The 13,020-nt window shown below is 50.1% G+C and overlaps 1 protein-coding gene across 5 annotated transcripts in view; it reads left to right on the forward strand.

The window, feature by feature from the left end:
• FLNB (filamin B) overlaps positions 1-13,020 on the forward strand; it is a 154,505-nt gene that overhangs the window by 114,079 nt on the left and 27,406 nt on the right. For 3 of the 5 annotated variants that reach the window (XM_062201154.1, XM_062201158.1, XM_062201159.1), the window contains exons 25-31: positions 1,900-2,067; positions 3,877-4,000; positions 5,649-5,805; positions 6,766-6,955; positions 8,911-9,158; positions 11,646-11,717; positions 12,454-12,556. In XM_062201154.1, the coding sequence (XP_062057138.1) occupies positions 1,900-2,067; positions 3,877-4,000; positions 5,649-5,805; positions 6,766-6,955; positions 8,911-9,158; positions 11,646-11,717; positions 12,454-12,556 (1,062 nt within the window). The remainder of the gene's footprint in view (positions 1-1,899; positions 2,068-3,876; positions 4,001-5,648; positions 5,806-6,765; positions 6,956-8,910; positions 9,159-11,645; positions 11,718-12,453; positions 12,557-13,020) is intronic. The other 2 variants (XM_062201155.1, XM_062201157.1) reach the window with 2 other exon arrangements.

Genomic DNA, 13,020 nt, shown 5'->3' on the forward strand with positions numbered 1-13,020 from the left:
AAACAGCCTTGGGATGGGAGTTGTGGTGCAGCAGGAAAAGTCACCCTTAGGATGCCCATATTCCACATTGGTGTGCCTGGGGTCAAATGCCAGCAGCTTCTCATCCAGTTTCCTGCCAGTGTGCCTAGGAGACAGCTTATGGTGGCCCAAGTACTGTGCGGGAGACCTGGATGGAGTTTCTGGCTTCTAGCTTTGGCCTGGCTCAGCCTTGTCTATTGCAGATATTTGAAGCGTGAAACAGCACGTGGAAGATACCTCTCTTGCTCTGACTCTTGCTGTCTCTCCTGCTCTGTTACTCTCTCTTTTGAATAAATAAAGAAATTAAAAATAAGTAAGTAAATATTAGCCTAGTAACCAATTTTCCCTGGCCTGGTACTGAACTGTAGTGGGGTTATTTTAGCTAACTGTCCACCTTTAATGGTATTTTGGTGTCATGTGGTGGCTGGCTGAGGCTTGCTGCCGGTGGCCGCCTAGACTACTGAATTGACTAGGATCCAGCACGCAGCAGGGAGAAGGCCACTGAGACTGACTAATGATGTCTGCCTTGGGTGTTGTTGGAGGAGTGGTAGATGTTCTGAGGTCTTCCATCTTGTACCTAAGTTTGTCTTCCCTTTGCTTGTTGCTTCTCGGCTGCTCTCATGTTGAGCTCAGAGAGCTTCCAATGGAGTTAATCCACTGCTAGCACTTGTTGACACTGAAATCCTCACCTGTCACTGTGTAAGCTCCCTTTTGTTTCTCTAAACACTAGCAGGAGGCTATGCTAGTCTTTGCCAGGGCCAACCATTAATTTTTATTTACCTAAAGAACTGGATGACCTTGGAGTTCAACTGTTACTAAAAGCCAGGGTCCTGGTTCTTTGTGTGACTTTGTTGATTAGTACCCCTCATTCTATAAAATGTGACCTTCTGAGAGGCACCACGGAGATACCACCGCTTCCAGGACAGTTCAGCATCATCAACTTCAGCTAGCGCTATAGGAAGCAAGAGGTCTTCTGCACGCAGCCAGGGTGGCAATGGACTTGGCAGCCCATGTTGTGAACCTGGGAGCACCAGGGCTCCTTATATCCTGAGAGGTCCCCTCCTTGGAGGAGTTCCTGGGTGATCCCTGCTCAGCGCTTGCTTTTCTGTTAGCATTTCTCTCACAAACCCCAATCTGCCTGTCTTCTCCATGTTTCATGGATTTTTAAAGTCAGTTCCCTTTAAGGACTTCCTCACGGGGTCAGCTGTGGAGCAGGAGCAGTGCTTACACTGGGGTAGGATTTCAGGATCTCCCAGAGGGCCCAAGTACCAAGAAGTCCGTGATTGGTCTGAACACAGCAGCTGCATTGCAGGGAGTGGAGTCTGGGGCACCAGGAGCATTTCGTGGGAGGGGAGGTTAGATGTGGGCTCTAGGTTTTATCTTCTCCAGTCTTGCTGCCACTCTGCTTCCTTGTTCAATTCCTCCAATATCCATCCTACTTCTAGGCTTCTGCAGGTGCTGGTCCCTCTACCTGAAGCATCTCTCCCTCTGCTTGTGCTGAGTGGTATCTGCACCCTCTCATGGCTCAGCTTAGATATATCTGGAAAGCTTTCTCTGATTTCGTGGATACCAGATCCATTGTCTTGTGTATCGCCAGCCTTTAGGACATTAGAGTGGTGTGTTCCTATGTCGAATCTTCTGTGTTGTGAGTTTCTAGATGGCCGTTAATGGCTCTGGGCCTGGCACCTGGCTTACAGTTGGTTCTCTGTGGCAATCATTGAAAAAGGTGAGTGAGCACCCAAGTGCCCTTGCAGTGAGGCAGAAGTGGCTGGCTGAGGCCCGTGTAGTCACAGGCAAGATCCTGGGTGGAGCACTGGTGCCGTGCTGAGCACAGGGAAGTCTCCTCTGAGCTTGCTCAAACTCCTGTAACCTCTTTTCCAGGCAGCCCCTTCAGGGTTCCTGTGAAGGATGTCGTAGACCCCAGCAAGGTCAAGATTGCAGGCCCAGGGTTGGGCTCCGGCGTCCGAGCCCGCATCCTGCAGTCTTTCACAGTTGACAGCAGCAAGGCTGGCCTGGCCCCACTGGAAGTGAGAGTCCTAGGCCCACGAGGTGAGTACATCCTGCCTTCCAGGATGACCGGGATTTTTCCTTTGATCTTGAATTTGACCTTAAACTTCAAATTAAATTTCACATTTTTTATTGCTCCATATCTAGCTAACCAATAGAAGTACCAGTTTGAAGAAACAACAAGATTGCCTATCTGTCATATCTCTTTTCCTTCTTTCAATAATATGGCCCTTAAATTTTTGAAATTTCATTTTTTACAGCAGGTAGATGGAGCAAGTAGTGTTTGAGTTCTCATGCAATGTTGGGATTGCTTAATTACATGGTACAGCATTTGTGAGATGCCTGGGTTGGTCTGGATGTGGGTGGCTCACAGAGTTAGGAGGTACTCACTTTGAGCTGCTTCCCTACTCCTGTGGAACCCACCAGAATCTGTAGGAATGCCAGGAATGAGGCCCACATGACCCATGGCTTGTCATTGTCTTAATTCCCTGGAGGGAGAGGATCTCTTGGGGAATGGGTTTTGATGGCAACCTGTTTGGTAAGATTAGCAGGCCACTTGGGGACAAAGGCCTGGAGTGCATTGAAGCTTGCCTTTTTTGGTAAGCAGTCATTTTCCATGGCCAGGATTTAAAATGTGTCTCTCTCCCTCATATTAGACTCTTGTGCATAATTTCTTAAATAATCTGCATTTTTCCCCAGTGATGTGTTCCTGGCTTCACAGAAATGGCAAATGGGGGCTTCCTTCTTTGAAGAGGAACCTTCTTAATGGGGTTCAACAGGAGGTTATGCCCTTTGAAGCTCAGGACAGAAGTGGTTTGGGGGAAATGAGGTCATGGGGCTGGAATCTGATCCCATGAAGTTACTGTGCTTCCAGACCTGTGTGTATGTGTGTGTGTGTGTGTGTGTTGGAGCAGGGGCATGAGAAGCAGATGGCTGTATTAGAGGGTGTTCTCAAATGACAGCCTTTTAGTTTTAGCTGGTGAGGTGGATTCCCAGTTGAGGATAGCCCCTTTAAAGTCATTTCAGAGCTCTTTAAAGGTGACATGAAGGGTGACTTTACAGAGACTGGTTTGCATTTTCCCATTGGCTGCTGCTGTCAGTTATGTAACCCAAATGCCTTGCTGGCCTTGCCTCTAAAACTGGCTTGTGCCTGCCCCATCTGCTTTGCTTAATGAGCACTCCATGCTTTGATAAACATACCCTGCGGTTGACCCATCCTTGACGCTCACGTTCAGAGCTGGCGGGCGTCTGGAATCTATCAGTCCAGTGCAGGTCTTGATGATGCTTCAGTATCATCTCAGCCATCTCTCATAGGCAGCATGATGAAGGTACTTCTGCCCATGAGGGTGGCACCCTCGCCTGCCCTTACCCCTGCATTCCAACAAGCTAATGCCATAGTGGTCTTTGCTCAAAGGTGGCCACAAGTCTTGGCTGGCCAGCCCATTGGTTCATTTTTTTGCTGTTCAGAATTGTCCCCTCTTTGGCCTATTCTCAACTATGAGGTAGAATTGCCACATCCCAAGCGTGTCTGACCAGTTTGAAAGGAGATGGTGTGTCTGCAACTTGCGTCTTTGCCGTATGCCCTCCAGCAGCAAGCATGAACAGTCTCCTTCATTAAACTCTAGAGTGTCCCTTAGCCAGCAGAAAGCTCTTGGGGTCATTTCTGCATCCATGAATGGGTGTTCCTGTGATTTCCAAGGCCTGTGATTAGGGCCTGCGTGCCTTCATGTTCTTCATCAGTGGAAACCGATAGCTTTTGATCATGGATGCGGCCCTGTCTCAGACGCAGCCAAGGGCTGAGTGAAGGGGAGGCTAGGCAGAGTTCCTCAGGCCTTCCATCTCTGTCCTTAGGTCTGGTGGAGCCTGTGAATGTGGTGGACAACGGAGATGGCACACACACAGTGACCTATACCCCATCTCAGGAGGGGCCTTACATGGTATCTGTTAAATATGCTGATGAAGAGATCCCTCGAAGGTAAACTCCTGACCTGCCTTGAACCCATCCTCCTGTAGGATTGGGCTGTGTGTGTGTGTGTGTGTGTTGTGTGTGTGTTCCATGTACCTACCCATCCACCCATCCATCACCCTTCACTCCCTCCCTTCATCCATGTGGCCAGGAGGCATCACCCAGACCCTGCATGCTCCACATGTGTGTTACTGTGAAAGTCAGAGTTACACAGAGAGAGGAGAGGCAGAGAGAGAGAGGTCTTCCACCTCCTGGTTCACTCTCCAATTGGCTGCAACGGCCAGAGCTTCACCGATCCAAAGCCAGGAGCCAGGAGCTTCTTCCGGGTCTCCCACATGGGTGCAGAGGCCCAAGGACTTGGGCTGTCTTCTATTGCTTTCCCAGGCCACAGCAGAGAGTTGGATCAGAAGTGGAGCAGCCGGGTCTCGAGAATTTATTAGTTTATCAGAGGCTTCCTTTTGGTAGAAATGATTTTCTGATTGGGACGAAGTACTTTAATTTAGGAGTTGATTGACCCTAGCATTCCTAGAAGATTGTAGAAACCTTGTTTCTTGTCCATATTATTAGTACCAAAAAGTTCACCTCACCTCTTGGGATACCCTCCAAAGATTTTTTTAACAAATCCTTTATGATCAGAAAGTTTCATCCATACCCCAGTCTGCACAGTTTGTATGGAGAGATCACAAATGTGTACTCCTGCAGCCCTAGCAATAGAGATATGGAATTTGGGGCAGACATTTGGCCTAGCCATTAAGATGCCCTTATTGGAGCATCTTACTCCAGCTTCCTGCTGACACAGATGCAGGGAGGTGGCTCAAGTAACTGCTGTTCCTGCCACCCATGTTGGGGACCTAGATTGAGTTCTGGTCCTTGGGCCTTTGGGGAGTGAACCACCAGATGAGAGCATTCTCTCTCTCTCTCTCACCATTTAAAGCATATTAAATATACAAGTAGAATAAAAATTAACGTAGAGGCTGGCGCCGCAGCTCAATAGGCTAATCCTCCGCCTTGCGGCTCCGGCACACTGGGTTCTAGTCTCGGTCCAGGCACCAGATTCTGTCCCGGTTGCTCCTCTTCCAGGCCAGCTCTCTGCTGTGGCCCAGGAGTACAGTGGAGGATAGCCCAAGTGCTTGGGCCCTGCACCCCATGGGAGACCAGGAGAAGCACCTGGCTCCTGCCTTTGGATCAGCGCGGTGCACCGGCCGTGGCGGCCATTGGAGGGTGAACCAACGGCAAAAGGAAGACCTTTCTCTCTGTCTCTCTCTCACTGTCCACTCTGCCTGTCAAAAAAAAAAGTAGAATATAGAATGAGTAAACATATAAAAAGAAAAGTTCCAGCATTCTCTTTCAGTTTTAATGACCGTTATCTTAACATAGCAAAAGCAGGTTCATTGTATTTAAGTTCTTGTTTCGGAAACTAATTTGGAAACACTTCTTAACCCAAACTATGTGTATTCCATGAAATAGATTCAGGGCAGTGTCTGGTGGATGATGTCTCAAGGTCCTGAAGTTCTGCTGATCCTATAGCACTTTGACTAGAATCACTGACTTAACTGCTATATAAATTGCCTTTTCAATCCCATTAGGTCTGTGTCAGGGATGTCACATGTAGCTGGTCTGACTTTACTGATGAGGGTGTGTGTGTGTGTTTACAAAGTCCCTTTAAGGTCAAGGTCCTTCCCACGTACGATGCCAGCAAAGTGACCGCCAGCGGCCCCGGCCTCAGTTCCTATGGCGTGCCTGCCAGCCTGCCTGTGGAGTTTGCAATCGACGCCAGAGATGCAGGGGAGGGCCTGCTTGCTGTTCAGATCACGGTAACTTTGAGTTATTTTCTGGAGTCAAACCTTCTTCATGAGGCGTAACTGGCCAGGGATAAAATCTCCAGTTTTTGACCCAATGCAAGTGTTAAGATTTTTCCCAATGAAGATTTGATATTAGCGCAGGAAAACAAACATGCTCACTGAGAGGTTGAGAGTTTTAACTCCAAGTACCACTTTGGTGAATCACAGGTATTTTAGCTGTTAATCTCTTTATGTTTTTGTTTTAAATGTATTAAATCATTCCTTGAATCAGTTAGGACAAAGTTCTGCCTTTCACAATGAACCCCAAAATAAGAACGGTTTAAACACATGGGGTCCTTCCTATTCAGAAGCCCAGAGGCCTGGGTGCCTTGTGGCTCACCCAGGAACACAGGCTCCATCTCTCCGCTCCTCTTCCCCAGCAGGTGGCTTCTGTTCTTAAGGTATCCTCATGGACCACAAGGCTCCCACTGCTATAGCCATCGCATCCATGTGGCAGGCCAGAAGGAGGGAGAAAGGCAGAAAGCAAAGACGGGGCCCTCCCAGCTCAGTCAGCAGCCCTATGAGAGGGCCCTCAGAGACTTCTGTGCCCATCTTATAGGTCAGAAGTTAGTCCCAAGTCACATGGCTATCCATACCTGGTGGCACAGATGCTGGGAAGCATGGAGTCTTAGTACTCTGGGAGCAGTGCACCTGGCTAGGGGTAGTTAATGTGGTGGTCTATGAGCAGAAGCCTCTGCCCGGAGTGAATTTGGAGCCAAAACATTCTTGATTCCCTTGACACCATCCATGTCATCGTGGCATTAAAGGGATCCCTGACCTTCTCCTGGCCCCATCAAAACCAAACAAGATTGTATTGCATGGTTGAGTCTGCCTCCTCTCACTCAGGGCCCTGAGTGATGAGCAGATGCAGGGTTTTCTGTGAATGATTTTTCAGTCTGAGAGCAGCACAGATCATTTCTCTCTGGTCCACAGGACCAAGAGGGAAAACCCAAAAGAGCTGTTGTCCAAGACAACAAAGATGGTACCTATGCTGTCACCTACATCCCCGACAAGACTGGACGCTACATGATTGGGGTCACCTACGGAGGGGATGACATTCCATTTTCTCCTTACCGCATCCGGGCCACTCAGACGGGCGATGCCAGCAAGTGTCTGGCCACAGGTGAGTACAGAACACTTCATGGGCAGGAGTGTGGACATGGGAGTCCATAGGCTGCCTCTGGCCCTCTCTGCCACCTCATAGCTGTGTGATCCAGGCAGGTACTCAACTTCTCTGAGCTTCAGTTCAGTCACATGTGGATTGAGAGCATGCATCTGTGTGCCGAAACCTTTGAAAGATCTTTGTATTTTGTTTGTTTGTTTCTTGGCAACACTGAGATTCAGGGAGCCCTTTGGAGGCTGAGAGGCTGTATGGAAAGATTAGATGAAGGCAGGCGGGAACGATGCTACTCAGGTTTGCAGTGGATATTCTTGCTGTGACTACACTGACATGAACAGATGGTATTCTGTAGACCAAGGGGAGGAGCTGGCAGCTGCCGTACAGTGGAGAAAGGGTGGGGAGGTGGGGCTGCTGATGGCCTGATTTGATCAGGTTAAGTGTTATGCACTTATTAACATTCTCTGCTACTCCACATCATGGTGTGCAAGTGTCACGTGTTAATGAAAACATTTTTAAAATGAAAGCAAAAAGTGAAGAGGGTATGCTTGATGTGACCCCACCCTGTGTCGGCAGCTCCCGTGAAAGGCACTGGAGGGTTGACTTTGTCCAGATTCACTCAAGCAGTTTTGGGATCAGTGTTGGAGAGACACACTGAGGATCCAGGGCCTTCCTCAGCACCTCTGCATGGGCCTCTCTGGAAGTATCCACGCTGTTTGTGCATCTGCTTCCCTCACTGTCTAACACAGGACTTGTTGGCCTGGGCTTTCTAAGCCCTGGTCCCTGTGTTGGACACCCAGGCAGGTGTGAAAGCAGAAACTCCGTCTCTGAAGTAAGACCCATTTGCCTTTCTTGAAACATAAGAAAACTAAAGATGGAATTGCACCCTGTCTGTGTTCTGTTTCCCACACATCTCACCTTGTTCTGAATGGAGAAAGTCTTCTGGCTTTCAGGGCATGGTTGTGAGTTGTGTGGCTTAACCCTTTTTGTCTGCCCATGCCCTTGGCAAAAATGGAGGAATTTTTGAAATGCCGCCCATTCCATCACCTCCTGGGCCTGTGCAGCTGCCCTCTGCCCACTGGACTGCATTTGTGAACCTGCGGGCTTGTTCATGCTGAGTGGGGGCTTCCTTCTTGCTTTCCAGGCTCAGTTCCTGAGCAAATCTGCTCCGTGGCCCAGGAACTCCTGCTGGCCACCCCGCTTGGCCTGTCATTCGTGGCCTCCCACGGACTGGCTCCAGTCTTCTCTTCTGTCTGAACAAAATGTTTTTACTCCCTGCTGCTTCTACACACCTTGCTCATTTTTGCCCATGTGTTTTTAGTTGGTACTTTTCTCCAGTCCCGGATTTTTGTGAAGGGTGCCATTATTAGGGGGAGAAAGACAGACAGTCTGGTCATTGTTTGGGGGAAACGTTGTAAGTCTCCCATAGCCCTGAACACCCATCCTTCTCAGTGCAACCATTTTTCCTTCGTGTCAGGAAGCCCTCTCTCAGTGTGGCAACCCTGAGATAGAGATGCCTAGACTCAAAGACATGGCCTTGAGGTTGCTTCTCTGAAGGATGCTGGATTATTTTTTTTCTTATAACTTAGGCCCTCCTCAGTGTTTCCACAGCAGCTTGAGCCATCATTCATGGTGCCCAGCCTGCATCTGTTAGACCATGAGCATCTGGAGAGTAGGAATTGTGTCTCATTCACCATTACCTGTACCTGGCTCTTAAGAAAATGCCCCATTTATGTTTGCTGACAGTGGCTGACCTTTGCTTCCATTCCCTTGAATGCTGGCCCACCAGGGCTGACATTCAGCTGTATTCAGGAATTGGTGCCATGCTCTGCTGAGCAGCTCCTGTCCCTAGTGAGCTTGGAGCTCGCACTGTTGATGGAGGCAGCACAGTGAGTGTGGCCTGTTCTTGGACCTCCTGGATAAGATTCCATGCCTTCCATCTCTTCTGAACGTTTCTCCAGGTCCTGGAATTGCCCCCACTGTGAAAACGGGCGAGGAAGTTGGTTTTGTGGTTGACGCGAAGACTGCCGGGAAGGGAAAAGTAACCTGCACAATTCTGACCCCGGATGGCACTGAGGCGGAAGCTGATGTCATCGAAAATGAGGATGGCACCTATGACATTTTCTACACAGCCGCCAAGCCTGGCACCTATGTGATCTATGTGCGCTTTGGTGGCGTTGATATTCCCAACAGCCCCTTCACTGTCATGGTAAGGAAAATCCCTTTAGCAGCCAACAGAACACCTGTCTTTGGTGCAACCCTGATTAGGACATTCCCTTCTGTTTTTCTCCTTAGAAAACTTTATTGGTATGCAGGTGTGCCCCTGTAGAGCTAGAGATGCCTTTGTCACACTTAGGGACTTGGTAATAACCTGCCCTAAGCCCTGCTCAGAAACATATAGCTTCCAGAAAACCCACGCTTTCCCAGAAAAGTCAATAGAACATGACAGTTTTTCATTGTGCCAGTTCCTCCTCCCATCTACCTCTGTAGCTGGAGCAGATGCTGTTCTGTCTGCAGACTTGCACCTGATATCTTGGGACACAAATGAGGTCCAGTTGTGTTTTTGCAAAGAGTCAGATATTACGTTTGAGGGGGAAGTCCTTTGTCTTTTGAAGCGAGCAACATCTGGAATGAAAGGAAACGATCGTGCAGACATCTGGGCCAGTGACTGACTTGGGGCCTTTAATTTTCAATCCTGACTGACTTTTAGATCTTCAACCAGGAGCAAAGGAAGAAACCCTAGGAGAATCACCTGGCCTAACCCTCAAAGCCAAGCGTCACTGGCCCTTTTACAGATGAGGCATGTCCAATCCCGACAGCCGCCCAGTGCGGTGTCATCTCCCTCCCTGGTGTCCTTTGATGCCACGGGCGGCAGCCACACTCACCACAAGGTTCATAGACCCTTAATGACCCAGCCATGCCCACAGCCTGCAAGGCACCTTCTAATTATTTGACTTTGTGCCGCCATGAAAAAGGGCAGGGAGCTTTCATTCCCAACAGAAGCCCGAGGACTTCTTGCAGGCAGTCTCTGTGGGATCTGTTGTGGCTCTAGCCCCTTTCCATGGACACTTGTTTATCGGTAAACATCGGGCTGGAGCCTGAGGTTCTTTTGTGTACATAAACACTGTCAGCAGTTGACAGTGTTCATCTGGAAGTGTTTTGCTGCTGCACAGCAGAAGGAATTGCAGCTAGAAACTTTGTGTTCTTATTAATGGAGAGGGTCTGGGTTGTAGTTTTGAGATTCTGTTTTTGTCTGCTACTGGCTTTTAGCTGCTTGGCTGGAACTGGGCAGGATGAAAGCACCACCACTGGGCAGAGGTCGTGGCCCTGCTGGTGCAGTGGGCTGGGGTTAAGAGGCCGTGTTGGAGGGGTCTGCGGGAGAAAAATCGATGTGAAAACAGCAAGGAGCATTTTAGCAGGCAGCAAGAGGTTGACTTGGAGAATCCCGAAGTCCTTAGGAATAAACTTCCCCTGGGCCCGGATGCACACACAGCAAGGGGACTTGGTGTGCACACACTGCCCCTAACCACTGCTGAAGGCAGAAAGCTTTGGGTCTTCTCCCACTCCAGGCCTCCCCCAGCCTTACTACATGGACTGACTTTCTGTTCGTTGGCTTTAGCTGGGTTGATTCCCTGCCTGCCTACATAGATTTGTGCTCAAAAGGACACAGACACACAGCAGATACCTCAAGGAGAGCCTCAGGCTGCCTCAATTAAATCCCCCTCCCCCCCCCCCCCGCCCCCGCACACACTCGGTGGCATTTCACAGGATGGGCAGCGCACCTGCTCAGCTCCTTTGAGAAGTCCTGGGTCTAAGGCCATAGCTTAGCCATTGATCGATCCTCCTGGCAGGGTTGTCCTCAGGCAGCCTCGTGCTGAGCAGGCCCTGAGCAGGAACCAGTTCCAAATGGAGCCACTCACAAAGCTGGCTTTGTTAGTAATGCCCTTTGCTGCAGGTGGCAGAGTCCGAGGGGGACACCAACATGAGCACGTGGCGTGGGCCCTCTGCTTCCTGTTGTCAGGGAAGAAGAAGAGGGGTGTTGAGAGGTCCCCTCTCAGTTGGGTCAGCTGGATCAGGAGTATAAAGTCTAAGATTTTTGAAAACTGGATTTGTAAAAACTCTAAAGACCAGTGTAAGGGATGGAGAGACGTCTTTCCCGATGCCATGGTGCAGAGATAACTGGCCTGGGTTTGTCTCTGCATGTGCCCAGAGCACCTGGCTTTTCTGTGTGCAGTCCCAAGGTGTCCGCCCCTTTGCAGCTAGCTGCCTTCCCTCATTGGGCCCTGGGCACCCTCCCATACTCATCCATCAGACTGAACCACTTCTTCAGCACCACAGCACAGGGCTCCCCTGCACACACCTCGGGTGATACATTTGACCAAGCCATTTGTAGATGGACATTTCGCTTGCTTCAGCATTGTCCAGTCATAGACAGCTGCAGTAGGACTCACATGTCACTTCCTCAAGTAGTCTCCCTGCCCCCAGAGGTCTGATTGCTAGAAGTGGGGCCTTGGGTTCCCCTGACACACACCACCCTGCCTTCCACCTGGGTGGGAAGGAAGTGCCCCCTGCTAGAGTGAGCAGCTCCCTGCTGCACATGGTGGGAGAAGGAGGCAGCTCTCAGGTTGTAGAGTCCACCACATAGCCAGATCTCTTCAGTGTGATTCCCGACTAATCTCCGTTTGCCACCAACCAGGCCACAGACGGGGAAGTCGCAGCCATGGAGCAGGCACCGGTAAATGCATGTCCCCCTGGATTCAGGCCCTGGGTACACCTTTTTTTTGTTTTTGTTTGTTTGTTTTTTTCCCCTATTTGTGTTTCTGTGTTGACTCAGCCTTAATTTCAGAAAACTGCTTCCTGCTTCTGGGGATGGCTTGAGCCCTCTCGGTGTCCTGGTCATTGGCGTGGCCCCACTGATCAGTGCATCACAATGATCGCGCTTTTTCTGTAATAAGACCTACCTTGGTGTCACCACCCGCACTCCACGAATCGCCAGCCGGCCTGTCTGTGATCACGCTCAGCGCGGTTTGTCCCGGTGTTTAAAGAGCAAGCTGGACAGCTGTGTGCAGCCCCTGGTGGACGCTCAGGGCCGCCACTTGCACATCGGTTTCTGTTCAGGGGAAAAGCCGCCCACTGCTCCTCTCTGCCACTTAAAACGCACCTTCTTTTCCAGGCCACAAGCAACTAAACCTTTGCAGGTGGAGCCTCTTGGGACTCACAGACATTGCTGTCTCTCACTTTCCCCTCCCCCCTGGGCACTGCTGGGAGTTTTACAAGCAGACTGCTGAGTGATTTCTAGCCGTGGATCAGTAGAACGGCTCCACTACTTCAGGTTCCACTCTGGGCCTGGGCCCTGTTACACAAAGCCCACCCAACGTGGGCAGCCACATCCCTACATCTCAGCATCACTAGCTTGCACAACTCCCAGCAACTCTGCCCCCCTGTAGCTTCCCTAGCTCCTGCTGTTGTCCACTTACCAACTGACCACTGCTTCCTGATTCTAGGTGACCGAAGAGGCCTATGTCCCAGTGAGTGACATGAATGGCCTGGGGTTTAAACCCTTCGACCTGGTCATTCCGTTTGCTGTCAGGAAAGGAGAAATCACTGGTAAGCACTTGTCATGAAAGCTGTCTCATCCTCCCTCACTCTCATGAGCCTGCTAGAGCAGTGCCAGGGAGCTAGTGCCACCGCCACCCAAAATCTGGCCTCCTGAGTACCTAGTTCTTGCTCTAGGTGCTGGTTTATGGGCTTCTGAGATTGCAGAATGTTCTAGATGCATATATGTGGCTTGTCTGCATTCTTGAGAGAGCCTGTAGTTCTCTCTGGGCTAAGATCTGCTGTGTTTAGATCCCTCTGAACTGTCAGTTCCTGTTCATCCTTTCTTCCTGCCTTCTCCTACTCTCTTGTTTTTCCAAATGCAGTATGAACTTGACACTGAGATCCATTATGTCCTGGGGCCAGCATTGTGGCCCAGCCACCTGAGTTCAGCTACCTCCTGCGATGTCAGCACCCCATGTTGGAGCACCAATTCAAGTCTTGACTGTTCTGCTTCCCATCCAGCTTCCTGCCAG

The sequence above is a fragment of the Lepus europaeus genome, chromosome 9, assembly GCF_033115175.1.
Source record: "Lepus europaeus isolate LE1 chromosome 9, mLepTim1.pri, whole genome shotgun sequence".
NCBI lineage: Eukaryota > Metazoa > Chordata > Mammalia > Lagomorpha > Leporidae > Lepus > Lepus europaeus.